At 42.5% G+C, this 24449-nt stretch overlaps 1 protein-coding gene across 1 annotated transcript; it reads right to left on the reverse strand.

Moving 5' to 3' along the window:
- Nucleotides 1-50: 50 nt before the first annotated feature.
- Nucleotides 51-23105, reverse strand: LOC308112476 (rho guanine nucleotide exchange factor 28-like). Its single transcript, XM_080468022.1, has 29 exons — nucleotides 22839-23105; nucleotides 17752-17873; nucleotides 17228-17610; nucleotides 16273-16447; nucleotides 15614-15725; nucleotides 14525-14567; nucleotides 12735-12858; nucleotides 11795-11939; nucleotides 11494-11549; nucleotides 10197-10254; nucleotides 9091-9223; nucleotides 8498-8628; nucleotides 8265-8405; nucleotides 7618-7868; nucleotides 7412-7537; nucleotides 6953-7070; nucleotides 6402-6656; nucleotides 6238-6314; nucleotides 5970-6148; nucleotides 5732-5829; nucleotides 5379-5576; nucleotides 4544-4675; nucleotides 4293-4426; nucleotides 4157-4204; nucleotides 3197-3301; nucleotides 2890-3054; nucleotides 1831-2082; nucleotides 1333-1708; nucleotides 51-1234 (listed from the first exon to the last, which is right to left on the reverse strand). Exons 1-29 carry the CDS (start codon nucleotides 22921-22923, stop codon nucleotides 1044-1046), a joined length of 4413 nt encoding a protein of 1470 aa, XP_080324148.1. The 5' UTR covers nucleotides 22924-23105; the 3' UTR covers nucleotides 51-1043.
- Between the last annotated feature and the right edge of the window lie 1344 nt (nucleotides 23106-24449).

The following is a 24449-nucleotide window of genomic DNA, read 5'->3' on the forward strand; positions in this document are numbered from 1 at the left end:
AAATATCCCACTGATAGCCAATTTTACACAAGCACAGTACACAGAGGTTTGCCACAATAGTTTTTTATGCACAGTATCCACAGGGCACATCACAGTTACAACTATAGAAGTGACATGAATAAAAACAATTATGCATACCGACAGTGCATGAAGCGATTTATATGCAATAAATTATCAGGGAAGGCATTAAAGAAAAAAAAAAATACAACCCACTCTTTACAGAAATCAATTACAGTATCAGATAGCAAGATTTTTGGCACTTAAGTGAGAACATTAAAGAAAGCAATAAAAGATCTTCCGACATCCTGTGCATAGGTAGCCCTTACATTAGACTATACATATATTCAACATTTATACAATAATGTCAGTATATTTCTATGTTTAGAACAATCCCTTATAAATATGTTCACAGATCATGTTGAGGAAATAATGGCACTCTGCATGTACATAGTTTGTTGAAGGGCTTCATTGGCCACTCATATAATTTCATTTTCTGTTAAGTGCTCCTGGGAACGGTGGATGAGTCCTGATTTCTTGGTACTTTAGGTCAAAGTGTTTTTAACACAAAGGTACCTCAGCCATCAAAGAAGTGCAACAGTTATTAAAAACACACCAATGCACATATTCCAAGTAAAAAAAGCTGATTTACAGTTTGGGTTTTTTATATACAAAAGGCACAATGGTTTGATCATCCACAATGATAAAAGCGCACCACATATGTTGATAAAGGTAAAGTCCGTAAGTTCATAATCTCATTGTAACAATCTCCTTTTAGTCCTGGGTGTATAAAATGACTTTAAATACATAGATAAACACATACAAGACAAGAAACTGGTTTATTATGGTAAATTGATTTAACTTATATAACACACACCAATGGAGGCTGCTGCCATGCAAGGCACTCAATCCATCCATTGGGAGCGTTTTGGGGTTCAGTGTCTTGTTCAAGGACACTTCAACATGTGGACAGGGGGAGATGGGGAATCGAACCTGCAACCAACTGAGCCATCAACCATCCTACTATAGGCAGCTTCTCATGACCTTCAGAGGTAAACAATGTTCTCCTCGCCTCCATCCTCCCCGTTCTGTCCTTCCAGAGAGAGGTAGGCCTGTGGGGGGAGGAGGGGGGTAAGAGAAGGGGACGTTGAGTAGTCGCCTTCATAAAGTTCGTGACCCGTGACCTCTGACCTCCAGGGGCCGGGAGATTGTCTCTGCAGCGCTGGGCTGAAGTCTGCTGGAAAAAACAAGAACAGAAGAGTGTCAAGAGGACGATTGGATTAAAATTTCGGGGAACTGGAGGATGGCATGAGGCTAATGTCTTATAGTTCTTACTATTGTTGGTCTGTGGCTCTGTGGGGACTTTGCTGCTGAATGTGTGGCTGAAGTCATGCAGGGGCTGTGAGCAGCCGCGGTTGTTGGTATAATTTGGGTATGTTACAGCATCCAGAGGCTGTTTGCTGTGCGCCTGGCTCAGGAGGGTGTTGAGGCTGTTGTAGAGGCTGGCACTAAGGCCAAGGTCAGCACTGTAGGTGGAGCCATGCAGGGCACCATCGTGGTTTTTTCTCGGCACAGAGAGCAGGTGCTGGTTCTGGTTGTTGCCTGCGGGTTGGTGAAGGTGGTTCTGATGGAGGGAGGCGAGGAGGGCCGCCTCATTCTCATACACTGAGCAGTTACCGTCCAGGCTGCCTGAGCGGCTGTGGGTAGACACCTGGAAGTTTGAAAGAACAGCATGATTTATTTTAGCAGCGTTTTGATTTCTCCATCTGACTCCCTCTTTGTGATCCCGCTGCTTTGATTAAACCGTCACTGTCCCCACTCTGCTTCACCCACCTTGTATCCATCCATCGGTATGGTAACAGGCAGGCTGCTCTGGCGGCTGTGCCTCCAGCTCTGCAGAAGCCTCTGTTGGGCTTCAATCTTTTCCTTCTCTCTCTCCACATTCCTCTGGCCCTCCCTCAGCCTGTCTAGGTTCTGCTGATACTCCAGCAGCTGGGCCTCAAGCTCTTCACGCTGGCAGCGCAGCCGCTCGGCCTCTAGGAGGCACTGCTGCTCTCGCTGCTCCAGCACGCTCTCCTGTTCACTCTGTGCACATAAAGAACTCACGCTGATCAGAAACAGAACTCACTCTGACTTTCTGTGCTCAAAACAGACTGGCCTCCATTTATGTTCATATTAAAAGCTGAAGGATTGCAAATTGCAGCATGTCTGACAATTTCAGTCTACAAATTCATGGTAATTCTCAGACTTGGGAATTATACGGGATATGCAATTAGACTTGCTCAAAGCTCTTGAAGACATTTCATGCCTTATCTTAAAGCTTCATCAATTCAGTACAAATAAAACCTTCAAAAAAGACATGAAGAACGTCTTCAAAAACTTAAAGCCTGTGAAATTTTCTTTGTGATACTCTAGTATGTCACCTATAATTATTGAAAGTTCCATTATGAGTTTAGAGGTAGGTTTTGAACAGTCCATGTTTTTAAATATACTATCATTTTTGTTTCGTCAGAAAATGCTGACACAAACAGCTGAAGTGCAAAACTTTGTTTCTGAAGGCTGAAAATATCCCAGCAACCCATCAGCTGAAACATGAACAAGCTTGATTCTTTTAATTAATTTTTTTATGATGACATTTCTTCATCTTACGGATTTATATATAGTCTTGCACAGCATTTTGCACAACATCTGTCTACAGGCTGTACTTTATCTTTTGATTACATATTTTAATTAAATGGCTTTTACCAGGAAAACTACACCAGGGAATTGTAGGTGATTTAAGACTCACGATGAAAGTATGCGATGATACAGTCACAGTCACAATGTGAAAACAGAAAGTTTAGTTTATCGTCACACATAAACAAACTTGCAGAGGATCAGCATGAGTCTCACCTGTTGTCTCTCTCGGGCCACACACTCTTTGTCCCACCGCTGCTGCTGTTGTTTCAGCTTCACGTGGAGTTTCTGCACCTCATCCACTTCTTCTCTTTTCCTCTCCATCCCCTTTTTTTCAGTTTCTTCTTTCTTTTTTTCACCACTCCTCTGCTTCTCTGGCTCCTGTATAACAAGTAAATCCCCCCCAAAAGTTTCTGTTATTAGTCCAAAGATGTACATCTGAATTATATAACTACAGTTCAGACTGTGACTGTGATCTAAGTAATAAACGTATATTTTGATATGAAAACATGATGGCTGATACCAGGCTGCTTTGCGTGGAGGGCAGGGTTCGGAGCTGAGGCTTTTCCCCGTCTTGGAGAAGGAGTTTCTGGACTTCGTAGCAGCTGTCCTGAAGTGTCACTGCTGCCTGCAAACAGGAAGAATCAGTCAGATCACTTTTTGTATCATAAGCATGATCATAATACTTGTTGGAATTTCACATGATTTCTTTTTTCTCATTCAAATGTACCTCAACAACCCCAAAGGTTTCACATTTGTTAGATTTGGGTAAATCCCAACAATTTGAAGCGGGGCCTTGAAAGGTGGGGGGATGAGGAGCTGGATTTCTTAGTCTGTGGCAATCTAGTGATGACTGGAATAACTTCTTGTTCTGGTTAGAGGTTTGCAATTTGAATATCCTTATAAATACAGGCGGTTACTGCTCTTAGACTTGTGGTTTAATTAATTTGATTACACTATCAGCACAGTCACAAATCAAAATGTGTGTTTAAATAGAATAAACCATAGTTTCATCCTTGCCAGTTGTTTCTTTCTATCGGGGTTCTTTCTCGAAATTAAAGGAAAAAATCTCGCTGGGAGGCTTCTTGACAGACTTGTCCAGGAGCTGCACTCCCCGAAGCTCTGTTCTTGTTAAAAAAAAAAAGAAGGCTTGTTTAGAAATAAAAGTTATTCCAAAGAAAAAGATAATTGAGTTGTCTTTCCTGCCGTATAATCTGAGTATAGTGTTTGACAGATTTTTTGTATTTGTGTTTGTGCGTATTTGTGTAATCGGAAGGCCATTCTTGATCTCCTTTAGATTTAATCAGATTGAATAAACTATAATAATTAATCTAAATGTTACAACGCCATGATTTTTTTACATTTTGTAGTTAAATGTGCCAAAATCAGAGCAGAACTAACGTGCATTCTAGTCACTATTTAAGATCAACACTGGCCTTTCAGGGACGGTATTAACTTGCTATTCTAGCTGAGACATTCTCACCTGCAGACTGTAGAGCAGCTGGGTGAGGCTGTGGACGCTCTCTACCACCTGTGGAACAGTCAGTTATAACAGTCGAACTGGAACATGGACATTCACATTAACAAAGGTTGCACATGGGGAACTAAAGTGGTTGAACCTTCAGCAGAGTGCCTTTGGTGTCTCCTTTTCTCAGCTCTACCGCAGAGCTCCACAGCGCACTGTCCAATCCTGTTAACTCGCTGTCAGACCCCAGAGAGGTAGAGCTCATACTGAGCGTGCTCAGGTAATCCGCTGAAAAGTCAGGGGGGGGAGAAGGAGATGGGGTAAATTTATTAGTGCATTTAGCTTGTATGTGGACAGCAAAGTAAACTTACAGACAGAGAGGTGTAGAGTTTATCTGAGACTCACGTTCGGAGGGAGACTCCTGAATGCTGCTGCCGTGGCTGTTGTAGCTGCAGCACTCTGGTCCTCGCACAGGAGAGTTTTGACTTTGTGCATTGAGGCCGTCACGAGTCTGAAGAATGGTGATTAGGTTCTCAGCTGCAAATACAACAAACATTGATCAAAACAATATGCTTACAATAATAATAATAATAATAACAAACAGAAAAACCATTGCAATTAATTGAAAATCAAATTGTGTCCTACAATATGACACACTCAATCTCTGCTTTGAAATTTCTCTAACAGTTTAAAATTAGTTCACCAGTATCAGTATTTGAAATAAATTGGCATTGTAATGTATGTGTGCACTTCATTTCCTTGGTGATATTGTTTGCTACTTGACAAATACCTGACAGATATGGTCAAGATATCATGAAGGGATCCACTTCAACATCAACAACTGTAGATCCTTGGTGTCCATGGTGACCCTTGAAGGGATTACAAGCCTTTCTATTGCTTGACTCTTGATTTATAAACATTTTTGTGACTCCCTTCCATTTTCCCAGTATTTCTTACATTTTTTAGTAGCATATACATTTCTTTAACTCTTTCTTCCCACTTGGGGATTGTAGGCATTTTGTGGTTATTGTTTTTTTCTACTTGTTTGTCATCACAGAAATCTTCAATATTTTTTTTCAGTCAATTTGTATATTTCCTGAATATGCAAGGCCGAAATTAAAACATTTTCACGTTACAAGTTTTAGTGAAGCCACACAACAAAAATAACTTATATACACAAGGTGTAGGTTATGATTATCTGTGGTAAATGACAATATTCAGCTCATAATTCCTCCTTCACCTTCTCTGAGTGCTGCTGTGAGTAATGAGGAGGCCTGTCGAGGAGTTTCACAGTCTGTGTACTGTGCTGGTTGTACCAGCAGATGACGGTGTGGTACAGTCTCTGGCGAGTGTAGCGTTAATTCAGTGAGCTCGGCATAAAGCTGAAGCTTCTCCTCCAGGCTGTTACAGATCCGCTGGTCCTGACCCAACAGTGTCTCTGCAAAAAAACAAGCAGGAACATTTGAATTTTTAGTTGTTTATCATTACAGAATGATTGTGACTTTTTCGCTAAATATTTACATGAAGTCTGCATTTTTAAGGACATGAAAAAAGCAGTTTTAGCAGCAAGGGTCATATTAGGTTCTTTCCTACCTTGGAACTTAGTGATTTTCTGAACTTTCACTTCTGCCGCTTGCCTGGCTTCCTCTGTCTCAGCACTTCGTTCCTCCTCATCCTCTTCCTCTGGACAACTGCCATATGGACCAGTAGGTTAGATAATGACTGACACAACAGTGACACATATTAAACAGGCACACACAGGCCCATAGTCCCTAAGCAAGACAGACACTGTGGTCTTAGCCTGAGCCACATGTGCTCGGACATACAGTACCTCTCCACAGCTTGTCGGATGTGCCGCATCCACGCGTTCCTCTCCTCTCTGGTGGTGGTGTGAACTTCATACATCTCGGGCCCCACCGAGGAGGCGGAGATGAGAAACATTCCTCTCTCCTCATTTGCTACTTCTCGAACAATGAGCTTCTGGAGAGGAATTACAGGAGGCTTCTGGTCCTGAAGGAGACAGCCCATAAACATGGGTTAAGGAATGGAGAAAGACAACATGTGTGTGATTTCAAAACATTGTTTGGGCTAATGCTCACCACGGCAGCAAAGACAAAACGCTGGTCTTTCTCTTGCAGGAAAACCAGAACATCCGTAAGCAGAAGTGCCAAAGTATCTGAGAAGTAAGATACACATGGAATTTGGTTTTCGGGAAACGGAAAATAAATCCATTGAGAGATGGTCACATGGATCGTATGCACACCTTTCAGACGTCCCGTTGCAGTCTTCCAGTAAACCAGCCCTTTATACTGCAGATCCCTGTGTTTGCTGTGCAGGTCCTGTTTCCGAAACACTTTGCCATTCTTTAACTTGGCAAAGCTCTTGTTTTCCAGTCGAGCCAGCACTTCCTGCAGCTCCTGACACTTCTCATGCCTACTGACAGTCAGATCCACCGCGGCAATGATGTCTCGAATCTGAGCCAAAGCACTCGACAAGTCCAAGTGTTCCTGACTTCCCTCTGCAGGAACAAAGAGTAGGTTAGCGGCTGGCCAGGGAGGTCATTAAAATAATTCACAAAGTACAACACAGATTTATTTATGAGACTGACACACAGGGCACGTAGCACAGAAAACACATTACATAAACACTGATTATTAATTCTTTACAAGAGTCGTGCATTGTTTGTATTTTGCTACTATGCAACAATAGAATGAATGGCCTTTGCTGAGTCTGTTGTGACGTTGCTTCCTGATAACATGAAACAGGTTTGTATGGATTTGTCATTTTGATTTGGACACAGTAAAGCAGATTTACCCTGAGTGTACTGTAAAATCCTCTCCAGCAGCACAGGGTACTTGGTGATGCGCTGAGTGACCAGCAGGATGAATTCTGGGACCTCTCGGCGTTTCACAAGAGAGTTATTGCTCTGTTGCTGTGAAAAAAGAAGACAATTCAACTTTCATACATTTTTTATACTGCTTTATCCAACTCAGGTTGGCTGGGTGCTGAAGCTGATCCCAGTTGACTATGGATGAGGGCAGCGTACAGCCTAGACAGGTCAGTAGTCCAGCACAAAAGAACAGATGACACAATACACCTATATTTACAAGTATGGGAAATTTAGAGACAGCAGTTAATTTCAAATGCATGTTGACTTCAGGAGCAAACCAAAGAACCCAATAAAAACCTACACAGGAAGAACATTGAAGCATCAAATGACAGCTACTCAAAAGATCTAAAAAACAAAAACAAGTTCTAAGAAAAGGAGCTTACTTTGACAAAGATTTGGAGTTTCTTGTTTTGTTGCTGCAGCTCCTTGAAAACATTCACAGCCTCGATGTGGTGACTGCAGAACTCACCGTACACCTGCTTCATCTTCTCAGCACTTTCATCTGAGAACTGAGAAACAAAGGAGATGCCTCTGGATAAGACTGATTGCCAGCATGTCTCGATTTGCATTTGATCTACTGATCACCAACCTGTTGAAGCAGTATGTCTCCAATCTGATAGACGAGGTAATTTTGGAAGTTCTCAGTTTGGGTCGCGGCTTGACGGCGATCGTGTAGCGCTCTGAACAGATTCCTGTGGAAGAGCAGCAGGGGGTCCAAGCACGGGAAAATCCGAGCCACACATTCACAATCGAGCTGCAGCTCCTCCAGCATGCCTCTCCTGAACACTTCTGACATGACGGTGAGGGTCTGGATGTGGTGCAGCTCAGTCTGCATCAGCTCTACAAGGTGGAGAAAGAACCAAAGAAGAGTATCGGCATTGAAATACAGAATTGTTTCTACAGGAAGACAAACTCAATAAGTCAACAGTCTCACTCAATTTCAGAATCATAGAAAGAAAATAAGCTCACAATGAACAATGTTCTCTAGCCTGTTAAAGAATTTAAGTTTAAGATCAGCCACATGGTGTTGGTGGGAAGTGATCGTATGTAGGCTACATTAAAACAGTGATTAACCAGTTTTAATGGGTTCCTGAAACTTTTAGGTTGTCAAAACTGTATTAACACATTACAGAAGACCTCAGAAGCTGCATGTTTCTTTACTTCGAGAGTCACTGGTTAAAAATATCTCTGTGTGGGTGCGTCCATCACTGCTTGACTCTCGAGGGGTGAGCTCACCGTAAATCACATCCTGTCGCTTGATGGTGTGTCTGTCGTGTTGCCTGCAAAACTCTGGACTGACAGCAAGACTCCACGACTCCGCTTCAAGTCCCAACAGGTCAGCCGACAAGTCGCTCAGCAGAGGAGCATCAACAGTATCTGGAATAAGAAAAATAATGACCAACGTCATAGTTGCGATTATAAAAATCATCTCAGGAGTGGAATAAATCCTGAACGTCTCTTTTCCTCACCCTGTGTGGTGACTGGCAGGTCAGTGGAGGGCGGTGTCAATGTGACCGGTGTCCCTTCGTCAGACATCGAGCTGTTTGCACAAGATGTGACGCCAGACTCACCGTCCACACCTGCTGCGTCACTCAGCCGTCTGTGGAGGAACAAAGAAGGCCAGAGGTAAACAGGAGGATGTTTTAGAAAGAAAAAAGTGCTTTTGCGTGTGGCCCCATGCCGAGAAGCATTATGTTTTATTCATTTAGGTATTTTGAAACAGATTGTAGTTTTTGGAAGATGAAGTCATATTTGGCTGTTCTTTTTGTTCAGTTTTCAGGATCCAGTTCTGCCTCAGAGTTTATGGATACAAAAGCTCACATGAGACCAGATGCATTAACTCAGTTTCGATATAACACCTTCAGGAAAATTGTCTTACGCAACATTTTATCAGTTACAACCACAGGATTTACATTTGTTTCGAAAACTCACAAAAACACATCAGTCAATAAATGAATATATATTTTAAGTGATGGGATTTCTCTCTCGTTGTGTAGCGACTGCTGTAATTAAAGTACAAAATGCAAGCTTTACCATGATGTCTGTCACACTGCTGCCCTACCTGGTGTCTATAGAGATGGTGAGGCTCTTGGTGAGAGTGGCGACAGTTTCTCTTTTCTCCCTGCTCGCTGTTGGAAGTGAAGCGGAGGATGATGAAGGGAAAATGGAGGCTGGATAGTTATCCTTCGCACAGTCTGAAGGGAAAAACAGCATGAAGAGGAATCAGCTGCACATTGAGGGTTTTTTAATGTTCTGTAAATAAATACCTTGAGGTATTGTTTAGTTTCCAGATGCCTTGTTTACATCCATGAAGTCACCGACTATAACTAGAGGAGGAGGTCTGAAGCTTTAATCTTTAATTGTTGAACTGAGTATGTAGCCTATTAGTGCTGTAGTATTACTTTGCCTACATACAAAGAATAGGAAAAAATGTGTTTGGTAGATTATGTTGCAACACTGCTTCTCTTCAATAAATATTATACCTTTGAAAGCCTGATGATTTCCTTTTTAAAATGTGCCACATTTTATGAGACGACATGCATTTGTGGGATGAGCAGCAGAGCTGAGTATGTCGGCTAAAAAAATGTGCAATAACTGAGATCTTCATCTATCTTACCGATCTCTCTTGTTTAACAGCTGTTGGGATCCATATGAAGCTAAGAAAATGCATCTCATGCTAAACAAATGCTTTTTTAAAAATATTTTTGAAAGTTTCTATACATAGTCTACAACTGTTATATGCAAAGGCAGTTAATCGAAGTATCAAAGTATCTTGAGAAAACATACACACACACACACACACACACACACACACACACACACACACACACACACACACACACACACACACACACACACACACACACACACACACACACACACACACGCAGGAAGAACATGCAAAATCTACACAGAAAGGCCCTATGAAAGACAAACAACCCTTTTGCTCAAGCAAAAATATGTGCATAAGAACAATCTAGGCCAGGTCTCCCACTGAGCCAGATTAAAATGTAACTTTTTTTTCCCCTAACAGGATTAGAACTCGAGGGGAGGGAGAGGAGGTGGTGACCAATGCCTTACTTAATCCACTACTGCCTGAACAAGGGAGGACAGGTGAAAGCTAAATGAATCAGAAACCAAGGGAGGACATTACTGGTGGTCACTCACTCTGTGGGAGAGACAAGGTCTTGCTTTTCATCAGCACTGCATTCCTCTCCTGCGGCTTCTGGGCGGGAAAAAGCATAAAGACAATCATATTAACATCAACAGCTGCATATCCTAGTGTTTACGCTGAAAATCAAGTTTTGATGTTGGCCTACACACACGCACGCACGCACGCACGCACGCACGCACAAAAGTACAGCGAGAGCAGCTGCCCTCAGATATTGTGGTTATGCATCACCGGTTTGTGATGTTCAACACATTCCCGGAGTTCCTTTGTCACCAAGTGTTGGAATTTACTCTTCCTGCGTTACAAACGTCCTTTCCGCCTGCCTCCATAAGTGACTGACTTATCTTATTTCTGGCATTTTGCCTTTATTGGACTGCAGAGCTCAGTATTACGGGAGACACAGGGAGACTTAGGGAATGTCATACTTAGGCTAGACAACCAATAGATCAATGACAAGCTGTATATTATTTGTAAAATCTTATCAATGAACTTCACCACAAAAAGAATATAAACACAACACAATATTGAACAAAACTTGGAATGACATTTAACAGGATATTCTCATATTATTTTAAAGATATTCTATATTTTGTATATGCTAAAACTACATAATGTGTCTAAGAACAAAGTATTGAGATCTGGTAATGTACTTCTGGCATTTGCAGCAAAACAAACTTCAATGAAAAATGCAACCATTGTTCATGCAGTTGATTCTTTGTAAAAGTAAATATAAATCTACAGTAATCCCCATAAGTGTGTTACCACCTCTTTTATGATACAGAAGAACAAGCACATGGGCTTGTTTATACAGTACAACCAGTGCTATCTATGACAAGTAATGAACCTGCAAGTGTAAATATGAGTTTGATTTCAACTGACAGAGTAACACGCAGGTTTTCACAGAAGACGTTGCCCTTCAGTGACTTTTCATTCAATAAATGTTGCAACAATAAAAACCCCAATGTAACTGATGTAATTAGTGATGCATGGGAAAAAGATAAGTGAAGCGTTTAACTTGCTGGAGAAGATTTGTGGGGCTTTTTTTCCCCCTATAAATCCCAACACCTGTTAACATAAATATATTATAATGTGAAAAACATGACAAAGCCTAACATTCAACCAAAAACTACTACTTTGTGTGAAACAAAGCATGTAAATAATCAAGGCCTGGGGTGGCACTCTGTGTTCAAACCCATGTTTCATCAACCCTCAGATTTAATAATTTTCATAAAAAAAATTTTCTTCTCCCTAAATTAGAGCTTAAATGAGATGAAAAAAAATAGTTACAGTTACCTTTCCACAAACTGCAACGGATTCTCTGCAGTTTTTATGGACATTCTGGAAACAGTCTGCAAACAAGGATGGACAAAATTCTACTTAATTTCACTTCAAACAATAAAAAGCAGAATAATCACATCTCTGGCTGCACTATTCTCATTACTGACTGCTCTGCTCCTGACGAGCAGGATCAACTTTATGTCCTCCTTCAAAACAGAACATCAAGGCAGCACTGCAACGAAACCTAAACAAACCTTAAACAGTGCAGCCACAGCGGGATGTCAAAAAACAAGAGCATTGACAGTGTAATACTTACTGGAGCACTGCAACAGCTCCTTCCCAGAAACAGACTTCTCACAGGCCACACAGAGTGCTGGGCCACATGGAGACACAGGAACAAACTGGTGTCCATTAGCAGCTCCTGACTTCTCCTTTCCATCCTTTGTCTCCTTCCCCTTGACCTGCAATGTCAGTCATAAATATTTCTAATTTATTCATTTAGCTTGACTTGCCTGTGGTTGTTGCTACAATGCTGTATAAACCACTAGAGCAGAAATTACATGAATACGAGCAGCGGACACTAAGAGGGACTGAGCAGGCTAAGTTTGTCTTAAACACACCTGTTAAAGTGAAGTTAGTTGAGATGAAGGGGCCTCTGCGTGAGCTTCTCTGTTTACTTTGTTAAGGTCCGTGGGGACGGCTGCTGTTATGGTGCTCTATCCTTAAGAGGGGACATTTTCAGGGACCCCTCAGTGTAAGCGTGCGATAGCAGTGTTTATTTTCTTATCAAATGTTGCAAGGAAGTCGAAGAGTGTGTGTTTGTTTTTTAATGGCTGGTGTGCATTTTGTGTATGTTCATACATAAAAAGACGTACATGTGATCATGAGATTAAGCGTATACTACGGAATGTGTTTTGGTTCCTCGTGCTGTGTGGAGGGGTGATCTACATGTTATGTAAGAGAATATTTTCACTGTGTCCTGTTGCTAAGACCTGAAGAGAGAGAATTTTCTGCCTTGCCAAATAAAGGCACAGCGCTCAAACAATGGCCCCTCCAGTACAGGAATTCTGACCTGGCTTGTCTTGGGGGGTGGTAAACCTTTTACTGCGCTAGTTTGGGAACCCTTTCAACTTGGACTTTTTTCTTTTATTAGAAAAGTTAACTGTGGAGATCTTCAATCGTGTCTGAGAAAACATGCAGGGGAAACCGCTACCAGCATGTTTTCCACTGGAGGAAAATCCACTGTGGTGTCTCACCTTGGTCTTACTGCGAGTGCTTGACATCCTGCTTTTGAGGAAGCTGAAAGTTCGGCTCACTTTGTACTTCTCTGACTCGACCTTAGATGGGATTATGTATTTATCCCACTCCTCATCCTCGATCCTGTTCCAGAGAGAAAATATTAGTCAGAAATGGCTTTTATCACTTTGGCCGGTGTAAGACTGCAGTATCATATCCAACGTGCACACCCTTTATTGAATCTGTCTTTATTTTAGTTTTAGAAGAGGAGAAAGCATTGAATACCAGCTGCTCTGGTGTCATGCTGGAATGAAAGAATGTCCAGACAGACTTCCAGGACCCCTGGTCTACAGATTATTACTCTTAACAACATGCTTGGCATGCTTGTAAGTCACTATGGTCTCTAGAGGATGCTATTTATAGTATGACCTTGGTAAAATGCAATTAATAATGTGTCAACTATTTACAGTAACTCTTGCTATGACACACATTCTAGGTGAAAGGTAAGAGATGGACAGTACAAAGGAGAAACATGCAGAAACACATAAAGCCTCTGCAGCAACCTGAATAAAGAGTGTTAATTTAATGGACAGGTTCCTACATCACCAGATACAGCTGCAAAGAATTCATGTGGTTAATAAATGAGAAGGGGAATGTTTTTTTTAACGACGGGGTTAGATCGAGCGAAGCCACACATGCATGGCTGCGAGGCTGCTTTGATGAAAACATACTCTTTGAGGAACTCTGTGAGGGTGAGGTGTTGGAGTGATGCGCTGCTGTCCTCCTCTGCTGACTGGGCCCGCTTACGGAAACCCAAAACCCTGCACGGATATAAAACACCTCAGACCAGGTTGTTGGGTCTCTGCTCATATGGTAATTCAAAATGTCAATGGTAATGTTTGCAGAACATTTGATTAAACGCTACAGACTATGTGTGCGAATAAGATGTGTCAGTTGCTACATACTGTTTTTAGTAGAACATAAAACATATGATTGCTTAAGGGACAGGCAATGTCACATATTGTTAATGGATCAAAACTGACATTGCAAATTAACAAAGAGTCTGATCAGACTGATGTCAATATTGTGCATTAACATGTTTTATTGTAGCTTTAACACAAAAAACGTGACATATTAACATCTTGGCTCTATTGCTATTTCTTCTGTTAGCGTAGCTATTAGAGAAAAAAATGAATTAGCACATGATGGGATTGTGAAGCAGTGAAAATGAAATCAGCCATAAAATGAACATGGCTCGCAACATTTATGAAGCGAAATGAAGATTAGCAAAGTTGCGTTATATGTTAGAATTGTGAGGCAACTGTTAACTCTGAACAATTGCTTAAGTGTATATGCAGGATGAATACTACCATATGTGCATGCTACAAATTCAGAAACATTGATGTGGTCCGGAAATTAGCAAGATGTTTTTGAGGTCTGACATCCAAGAAAACCCTTAGTTTAGTTGTTACACTCAGGGTTGTTTTGAGGTTTGCAATCAGAGACTGATTCTGGATCCATCCACGCAACAGGGAGTATGTCACATCCTGCTCACTCAGACCCTAACCACAGGTCTAGCACGAGAGAGACATAAACACATACATACACACACATACACACATACACACACACACACACACACACACACACACACACACACACACACAAACATATGCATGTAGGCCCCATCCAAACCAATCTCTGACCACTGGTCAACAACTATGGATAAATATGGAGCAACGCCTCGGCAGGATCCTGCACAGATGGGTCGGGTCTTGCCTAAGCGCCTGGAATGACGCACTGGTTTTACCTCTTTTCTCTGGCCGTCTCAGTCAGGCTGAACGCTCTCTGCTCTGCAACGTGGAGCAATGAGAACAAACAAATGAGTAGGTCAAAAGTACATGCTAATCTAGAGATAATATTATGGATTCCAAGTCAATCAGCTGACAGATTTCAAAACTATCATCCCCAATTAGAATTAATTTGGAATACAGAGGTCTATGAAAAAGTCTCGCAAACAAGCTACAGAGACAAACCAATGTGGCAAGTTCTGCAAAAACACAAAATACAAAATCAAGAGCAATCAAGCAAAGGTGGAAATAAAATCGAAAACCAGAGTAAAAATTGTACCCATGAACCCAAAAATTGAAAGATAATTTAGTTAGAAGTTGAGCAAGTTTTAAAGGGGAAAAGCCTTTTAATTACTTGACAATTTAGGATCCCCATTAATTCTTACTGAGGCAATAGTTTGTGCGTGATGTAAATGTCACGCTCACCACCAGGAATAAAACCTTACCACAGATACAGAGCTGCACAATTTGGGCAACAAGGTCTTGCAAACATTCCATAATAGTGAATGCTATTTGTGGAAAATGTATGAACAATTATTTATTTTAGGTCATGTAGACAAATAATAAATCCTTTGAAGATAAGCCTTAAACTGTGCAGGTCTTGATCACCACCAATTTGCCAAATAGCTTACCAGAAGGAGTAATAATACCAAACTAAATGCCTTTGGCAACCAACCAGCAGTGTCTCACTTTAGCTTCTCTTCTACTTACTAACTTGGTTGAGACGAGAGAGGGACTTAGAAAGGGATAAAGCCTGAAGTAGAGAACGCCCGCTGCTGCTGAATGCGCCATCTACACGGGATAAAGCATGGCCTTAATGCCACACACCTTCAACTTACTCCCAAACAACACTGTGTGCGTTGCTGTTTCGAAGCAGCGCTGACGGTAAACACATGTGTACTTTATAGAATTTCGGCTGATTTATGACACCTGTCTGGTGTCGTCCACCCCCCCCCCCCCACCCGGTTAAGACATGTGGCACATTTGTCCGTTCAAATGGCCCCTGGGAAGGAAGAGGCTACAGAGCACAGAGGTTAAAGTTCACCCACCTTCTGCCAGATCAGTGATAGTTGCGTCTCGGTTTAGCAGCGGCCGTGACGGCTTGGCTTTAGGCGAGGAGTAGGAGTAGGAGCGCAGACGGACGTCAGGTTCTTCTGGGTTCTGAGCAGAACAGATCAGCAAAGCAGTAAGCGGAGGTTCACAGGTTCAGTAAAGAGGAATATTGGAGGGTAACATGGCCATTGGAGCCATGAACGCTTGACCTTTTGTTCACGTTATCGAACTGTTGACAGTGTGGGCTTATCTGCTGATGACTGTTTGTCAGGCAAGCTGAGGCCATTATAATATCTTATTTTGCATTTGCTGGGTGTATTTGCTTTTTAGTATTTGAATGTGAAAGTAATGTTTTTGGAACAAATCCTGCAGGCAAATTGCTAATTAAATGGGAGTGCAGTATAGACAGGAGGGCATTGTTTGAATGGAATGAAAACAGGGTTGAAAATAGACACAGGTGACTTTGTTTGTTGCAGTTGTACTATTGTGCGAATAGTCTGAACTGAAAACAAAAAGAGAAACAACTAAAAGCTTTGTAAATTCCCTGCCTGAAGAGGAAAATAGTCATACACACTGCTTTGATTTAGAGTTGAAGAAAAGATGCTGGTGAGCCAGGAGGCTAGATAATTCTACACACATGGAGATGAGGGTATACCTTGGTGGGCTTGTGCGTGCTGTCGGAGTTTGTGCGATTGAAATCGGGTGAAGCATCAAAAGAGTCCCTTTCTTCTCCGGAGCTGGAGAGGAATATGGAGTTCTGCTTCAGAGAGGCGCATGGATAGGAATGTCCCAGTATGTCTTCTTCTCCACTGTCACACTCCAGACTAGGGCTATTTGTTCACACACAGACACACATATTTTCATTGGAAACAAACTGGTAGACTTGATGAATCAAAGTCAGAAATCTTGGCGTCGCATGCGCCCTCATACTGAATGAAACTTTCAAAAAAACAATGTTTAGGCTTCTGTTGAGAAAATGACGAAACCACAGAGATATTATTCAGATTAGTTCCCATTTAAGTCGTGAAAATCACATCTGAGAATAATTATGTCTCTATCCTGTCAAAGGTTCAAGTAGATGATGGATGACAACATAATGGATCAAGATAGACCTAATCATTTAGATTAGATAATGGCAAATGGCCTCCACAGACAGGCATCATGGACAAATATGAACACCATGTAGCTTTTGATCGCTTCTGTTGTTTCCTGCATGACTGAGGAAACTGGAAGGAATGTAGAACATGGAACACATAAACAGTTCAATTGTATTCAAGCTTCCTGTCACTTTCCAAACCTTCACTGACTACAATCACTGCAAAGGCCAGAATGTTGCTGGGTTTCACAAGAGGTTACATCTAAGTACATTGGTATAGATTAGCAAAGGACAAATTGTACTTAAATAAGTAGGTCACAGCACACAGGGCTTTTTTTGTTTGTTATTTTACTGCGCAAATGCTTAATATTCAGCTGCAATGATTTTATTATATCAATAAGTACAAGAAGTTATGCGACATACTTGTTGTTGTTTTTTTTCACTAAAACATGTAAGACCCAACCTACTGTAGGGCTCTTACAATTAAGAAGAAACAAGCATAGCAGTGTCCTACCTCAGGCCCTGGCTCGCCTCTGTCGAGCTGAACCCTCTACGATTTAAAGCCGGAGAGACTGGCGAGCACGTCTCCGCTTGACGGCTCTGTGCTCCTTCGAACAACCGTAAGGCAGAAGCCAGGGGAGAGGAAGGAAAATATGGGGAGGAGGCGAAGGTAGAGGGGGGAGAGATCCGAGGTGATGGCTCCCTGTCGTTCTCCGGGCTGGTGTCTTGGATTCCCCTCTGCCCGTTATGGGGTGAGGATGGGTGCCGGTTCTGGGAGCAGCTCCCCGAATACGGTGGAGTCATGGAGAAGGAATCCCAACAAGGGCTGCCAATACGGGACGCGGGGCTAACTTCTTCTTCCCCTGGAGATCTGTATTTAATGTCAGCTTCATCCACCTGGAACACAAATGTCAAAAAGACATGGAAAAGAACCATTCATCTACAGCAACTATAAATATACATCTTATAATAGTAAATACAGATCTGATTAATGGATACAATCATGAGAAACAAAACAGGCTCTTTAACTGGACTCACCTGGTCCACAAGCATGGCGTTGGCGTACACTTGGTCTTTGCCGTGTATCAACGCTGACAGCCGGGCCGCCGCAGCCAGAGTTGGGGATGAGGCCTGGTTCTCCCTTATGGACTGAGTTTTCTCTACAGAGAGTAAAGAAGCAGCAGAGAGAGAGAGAGAGAGCACGAGAGAGAGAGAGAGAGAGACAGAGAGAGAGAGAGAGAGAGAGCGAGAGAGAGAGAGAGAGGGGATTTTTCAATATTGCATTTGGTTTCCACAGCAACTCCTCACAAACACAGGAAGTGATATACACATCCTGGGTAAGTTGCATGTCATTGTTCAAGACCAGGAGTTTCTGGGTGAGAGAGCAGTGTGTGCGTACTGTGCATGTGTGCACGTGTGTATGCATAAGTGCATGAGTGTGTATCTGTGTGTGTGTGTGTGTGTGTGTGTGTGTGTGTGTGTGTGTGTGTGTGTGTGTGTGTGTGTGTGTGTGTGTGTGTGTGTGTGTGTGTGTGTGTGTGTGTGTGTGTGTGTGTGTGTGTGTGTGTGTGTGTTAGGAGTGGCCCTTTGCAGACACACGTGAATGGCTGTGCATGGAGCTGTGAGTGGACTTCTGTGGGTATGTTTCTTTCCCACCGTGCCTTCGATACAGCAGTTGAGTGGAAATAACTCCTGGTGAGCACACAGTAGCATTGAGAGCAGCCCTTCGGACACAGTGGAGTCACTGTGAGCGGTCGCCTGGTTTTGCAGTTAAACAGGGGAAAACACTCCTGCTCTCAAAACACATGCAGCTCCCTCTGGGATGCTGCCCTGCATTAAGCACGCCCTCTCCACAACAAATGTTCTTAGAAGGTATTTCAAGCTAGAAAATACGCCTTGGATGCACACAAAGGAGCCTAATATTACCAGTCACACCACACATATTACTGTGACAGTTTGTCAAGCACAAAGCAAAAAAAATAAAAGATACTTCTAAAATGATAATTAATGAAAACTTACATAAAATCAGCAAAATTGAAACAGTAGCACTTCGACTTCACACATAATTGGGGAAGCTCCAACTGTGACACTTAGATTCACATCAAGGTTAACAGTTGTTTACAATGTATGAACTTTTAATCAAATAAAAACTATTTCTTTTGGACTCTGGTTCGGTACCAGCGGTTACTAAAATGGGAGCATTTGTCGAATACACTTACTAGTCATTCTTATATGAAGTAGAAGAATTACATGTTTGTAATACACAAGTTTATTTTCAAAGTGACTTATTTATCTCCATTAGGAATGTCTTGGTAGAGTGCATGTAGGTGTATTGTTGTGACACATTCGCTGAGCTGTCAGGACAGTGAGACTCAGAGAAATGTAAATCTCATGTGACCACTAACAGACAAGAACAGAGAGTTCTTATAACGGTAAGCGAATGTTGTTTTGGCAGCAGCAAATACTCTGGTGGCACACTAACGTTGGCTATCACTAAAGCTAGCAGCCACTTGAGAGAGGCAGCCAGGGAGACAGACAGCAGCTCTACAACTTTTTTCACCAACGACAAAAGTAAGAAGTAATGAGTTCATGGAAACCTCAGTAACTAAGTTAGTAATTTCAGTGGCTTTAAAGTAACACCATTACATTGAACTGCATTATTCCTCAAGCTGAATTCACACTAGAATAATGATTCCTAAATGTTGCGGCTTTGCATTACGCCCAGTGTGTTATGTAACTCGAACAGGCAAAATCAACTCAACCAAACATACTCCACCTTTCCAATCGACTGTAAACTGGTGAGTTATTGTCTCAATGGAGAATCATTTTGAGTTGTATAGTCACTGCAAATGGGCACAAAAGAAATACATGAATTGATCTTGTAAACATTTGAACTTTTCCAGCAAAAAAAAAAAACAACAACATTCTTAGTATCCAATCAACTAACCCTTGAAACTCCAGCGAGCTTATGAATATGCAGAAATACACTGTGGATAAACTCAGTGGTTCAAACATTATGATTGCATTTTGTGGAAATACAGCTTTTTATTTATGAGATTCCCATTCACAGGGGGAAATATATTTTTCAGAACTTGTCACTTGGGCCAAAAGAGGCAGCCTCACACGCTCACTTATATAATTGCGCTTGTTGGGACTGTTTCACCTTTTGTTGGCCAAACTGTGCCAGCAAGAGAAAAACACATCTTTGGCATCACTAGTTTGACCTCAAGCCCTTAAGCAGTCATCAAAACGAGACTCTACAGCTCTTTTTCTAAACAAATCCATAGTTTATCCATCGTTTCCAGGCTGCCAGCACCACAGAGCAGAAGAGACGTCCAGCATTTGCAACAGAAAATAAATCAGACCAACAATTGGCTCTGCTTCCTGCAGGCGGTAAGTCCAATAAATCTGAGAGGCAACAGGGATTCAGACACTGATGAGGACACCAGATGATTCCCGTTACATCCACATCAAATATAAACGAATTAACTCAAGTCCAATGATGAAAGGACACAGAAAGACCACATCCATCATATATCTTAAAAGTTTTAGGTAGTATTTCAAAGAGAAAATTACAAAATGTTACAACTTCTTCTGTTGATGAAAACATCTGGAGGCTCTTAGTTTCAAATGAAAACAATATACCGTATATGAACCTGCATTTAAATCCCAAATACCTGCACAGACTCACGTTAGACCTTCGACCATGTATCATAGGATTAGTTGTAGTAAAACATCAAATTCACCGAGGGGGTCAGTTCCATGATGTGGGTTGATCTGCTGTTTGAGCGCAGGTATTATTTCATACACTGCCACTTCAGGGCTTTGACAGACAGCTCTAATGGTTCAGGTTCTGGGCCAGGTCCAAAGCCACAGCTGGCCGCCATGGCTCAATCATTCACACATCTCTGATCCATAAACGCCACTTCAGTGAACATTACTGTCAGGCAGTGTGATCTGTGTTTACCATTAGTTAACTGAGGGAATAACAGAGAAGCAGGGAGTTCATATTACTAAGAAGTGAGAGCGGCACAAAATCTATCTTTCTGCCAGAGGAGCAGGCTTCATCACACAGGGAGCACTTTCCACAGGTTGCCACCTGAAACATAAGTTTCAAGAAATGTGAGGAAGTTTGTGGGGGGGCTATTTATACAGGACTTTTTTTTCTCTCTTAAGGTATATTTGGAGTGGTGTGATATTCATAGTGTGTCCCCGAGTGAGAGCCAACCCTATACAGTAGCAGTGCTTGGAGTCAATACAGAGGGAAAAGGAGACTGCAGAGACTCAGACAAAGACAGCAGTCAGTGCCAGGTTTCCAGACCAGGGTAGTTAAACACAGAAAGTGACCCTTCAACCCATGCACACCCCTCGAGGGGGTAGAGGGAGAGAGAGAGAGAGAGAGAGAGAGAGAGAGAGAGAGAGAGAGAGAGAGATTGAGGACAGCGATGGAGAAGAGAGGGGGGAGGCAGGGCTATTACAAGGGCTCTTTCTCAAAGTCTTCTCTCTCTTCAGAGACGGTAGGACATAGCGACAACTTCAAGATAAAAACATGGCAATAATTATTAACTGTATAAACACCTCGGCCTGTTTACTATAAGGGTGAAGTGCTTACCGGCTCCCTTCTCTTATGATGTCAGCTGCTTTCTCAAAACCGTACTACACAACGGTCACTGCAAGAAATGATGGCGAAAGTAAAATAACAAGTCATAGATACAAAAATAAAAGCAGAGGGTGTTATTTTATACAAGGGGAACGCAATTATTTAGCTTCAGAGCTCGGGCCGTTTAAATCATTAAAGCAATTGTCCACCAAAATCCACAAACCCGCTCTGAGTTATGACACCTGTGGTAAAACATCCTGGTCCAAGCATCACATTCCCATTGTGTTTACATTTTAAAGCGTCACTCTGCCTCACAGATCCAGGCAGAGCTGAAACCAAAGTGAGCAACAATCAGTTCTGAGAGTGGAGACATAAACTTGTGGTCACACACACCTGAAATCACATTTCACTTTGCAGGTGCATCATTGCACTCAGGAGCCAATTTCTAAAAATGTCCATTCGAGGTTCATATGGCCAGCTTCAGACATGCATGGAGAGTATGTCTGAGCACCTCAGCAGAGGAGAGCAAATATTAAATACACCAATGTCAATCACAATTAAGAAGCAATAACATGGATCACCTTGCCAGGGTTTTTGATGAAAGATGAGGAGAAAACCACTGGAGGGGAGCCATGACACAGCCATGACAGTAATATAATCTTTCCTCGTGTCTCAATTTCTGTTCTTCACCCTCTTCTCCCAACAAGCACACCTCCATTTGCAGACATCCAAGGAGCAGTTTAACCACCCTGGTTTATTTTTGCACTATTTTTAGCATCCTCTTCAGCTCTCCCACGACTAACAATGGAGCAACAAATAGGTACGCCAAGTTTAAGTGTCAGGATTCAATTATTTTTGGTACAGTTTCACATCAAACCACTGAATTTCCACTTCAATCACATACTCAATGCCACTATGAGCTGCAGGTGACCAAGCTGAGGTATTATAAGATGCATATCAAGTCTCCCTTTAGTATTACACACCAGCAGTCACATGAGGGCATGGCTCCTCAGTGGGGGTTCACTCATACAAAGAGTAGTCTGGCCTGAAGATGTCAAAATTCCCCCACCAAACCACTCAATCAGCCTGGAGTGGACATCTGACATTCCCCAACGTACTGTCACATATCAGGTTACATCACTGACAAACATGCAGTTATCTTACTGACTCGGTGCTGCAGTGGAGGCCTGTGAGTAAGAGAGTGTGTAATGGGAAAAGTCTAATTTTAACTTTATTGTTCCACAGTGACTGGTTAAACATGTCTGCCAAGAGGGCAGCTTTGCAGTTAAGTCTCACGTTTGCCATCTCTAACGCAGAGGAGCCATATGGTCTGTTTGTTAAGCCAACGGTTTTCTCTTCTAAATTAGTCCAAATGGATGTCGTGTCTGTCAAATGCTGTAAACTGAACATGTTTCAAGCTCATTTTTAAACGTCTGTCTTCAATACTAGTGGTAACTCACGCAACTGTGGCTGTTGATGTATAAGAGACACAAAAAAGTTTTTTTTTGTTCTTATGCTACTTTACCCTTTTTCCCTGTCTTTCTCCGCATCCTCATCTTGGGAAATGATGGCCAGGAGTAGTTGAAAGGAGAGTCTGAGTCAGAATCCATGATTCTTCGGTGTTAGAGAAAATCCCCCAAAACAGCTGAAGGTGTTTGATAAATGGGTGAACGGCGCCTCAGATTACATCCATTCCCACATGGCTGAACAGACTGCGGACTGGCAGCAGCACTTCTTCCAGAGACCCGCTGCAGACACTCTGACACTTTAGGAGTGAGCCAGCATGTTCCCCTCTGTCTCCCCGAACCACCCCTCCCCCTAAAATCCTCCCCTTCCCCCTGCCACAACTCTGAATCAACTGGACTGGACCCTGTCCTTTCCCTCTCCTCTTTTCTTTTTTTCGTTTTGGGATTTCGTCCTCTAACTACTGCTGTTTCCTGCTCATCTCAAAATCTGTGCCAACTCTTTCAGCCTATAAGTTTTTCTATGTCTCCCTGCGTCACTCATAACACACACACAGCTCAGTGAGTGGAAGAGAGATCAACACATGCTGACAGGAGCAAAGGGGGGAGGAGGGTCCTGACGGCCGGAAAGAGTGACTGAAGGAGGGAGAGAAACAGAGGGAGACAAAGTCAAATATAGGAGTGACTTCAGAACCTGCAGTGAAGACAAACATGGAGGCAGACGGCGTAGCGGAGGTGAGTCTCAGACACAGGAGAAATCATTAACCTTGTGAGTTCATGATTGTCAGATATAAGCTGCAGAGCTGCACACTCCACACACTTCAGCCTGCGAGCAATTCGTCTTGAACGTGCCCAGTGCCACATGTGAAGAGAGTCCTTCTCACCATTCTCTCTTTCTCTATATTTTAGCATGTCAAAGCCAAGCGGAGGGGTGAGGAAGAGGGGGGTAGATTGCCAGGTCAGCCGCTTCACCATGGAGACAGCAGTGAGAGCTGCTGCTGTTTTCTTCTTCCACGTTTTTACCCCCCCAGTGCCCCCCCCCTCCACCCCATTGCCAACCTGCAGGAGTACAGTGCTCTATTCGGTGCAGCAAATATTCAAGTAAAGTTTGGCAAATGGGGTGGTAAAGGGGGTTTATAAGACACATGAGACAATGGGACTGTGGAAAGAGGCCAAACATGGGTTTATAAATGCACACAAATAAAGGAATGTGAAAAAAAAGATGGACAGAAAATAGGTAGACTGTGACTGTAGAAAGTAGTGTGTATGTGCGAGTCTATGTGTCTGTATGTGGATGTGTGTGTCTGTGTGTGTGGGGAAATGGGGGTGGGGGTGTTGGCACTGTACCGGTGAACATTAATGCTGCCTTTGTGGGGTCTGTGTGAGGTTTAATCCTTTTTTCCGTTCTCCAATTAGATCCCTCGGTCGGGGTCGGAGACTCTTGTTGGCGCTCATGGCGTTAAACTTATCGTCCGTTGTCACCCTGCCAAAACTATCCATATCATAAATCTCTTTCTTTTGACCACCCCCCCCTCCTTCGTCTCGCTTTCCCCTGCTTTGCGTGCAAACACATGCACACTCACTCACACATCATCTCCTCTCCTCTCCCTGGGGATCTCAAAATGCTGCTGGAAAACTGCATTCAGCAAAGCCCTGGCAACCCCCATTCAGCC

Source organism: Lipophrys pholis (genome assembly GCF_963383615.2).
Source record: "Lipophrys pholis genome assembly, chromosome: 7".
NCBI classification, from domain to species: Eukaryota; Metazoa; Chordata; class Actinopteri; order Blenniiformes; family Blenniidae; genus Lipophrys; species Lipophrys pholis.

Bases quoted from the DNA above. Each gene is read 5' to 3' on its own strand.
- LOC308112476 (XM_080468022.1), bottom strand. From the start codon at position 22,923: ATGGATTCTGACTCAGACTCTCCTTTCAACTACTCCTGGCCATCATTT. The intron at 16,448-17,227 runs GTAGGACACTGC...GTGAACAAATAG, and splicing joins GAGGCGAGCCAGGGCCTGAG to CCCTAGTCTGGAGTGTGACA. The intron at 4,427-4,543 runs GTGAGTCTCAGA...CTGACTTTTCAG, and splicing joins TCAGGAGTCTCCCTCCGAAC to CGGATTACCTGAGCACGCTC.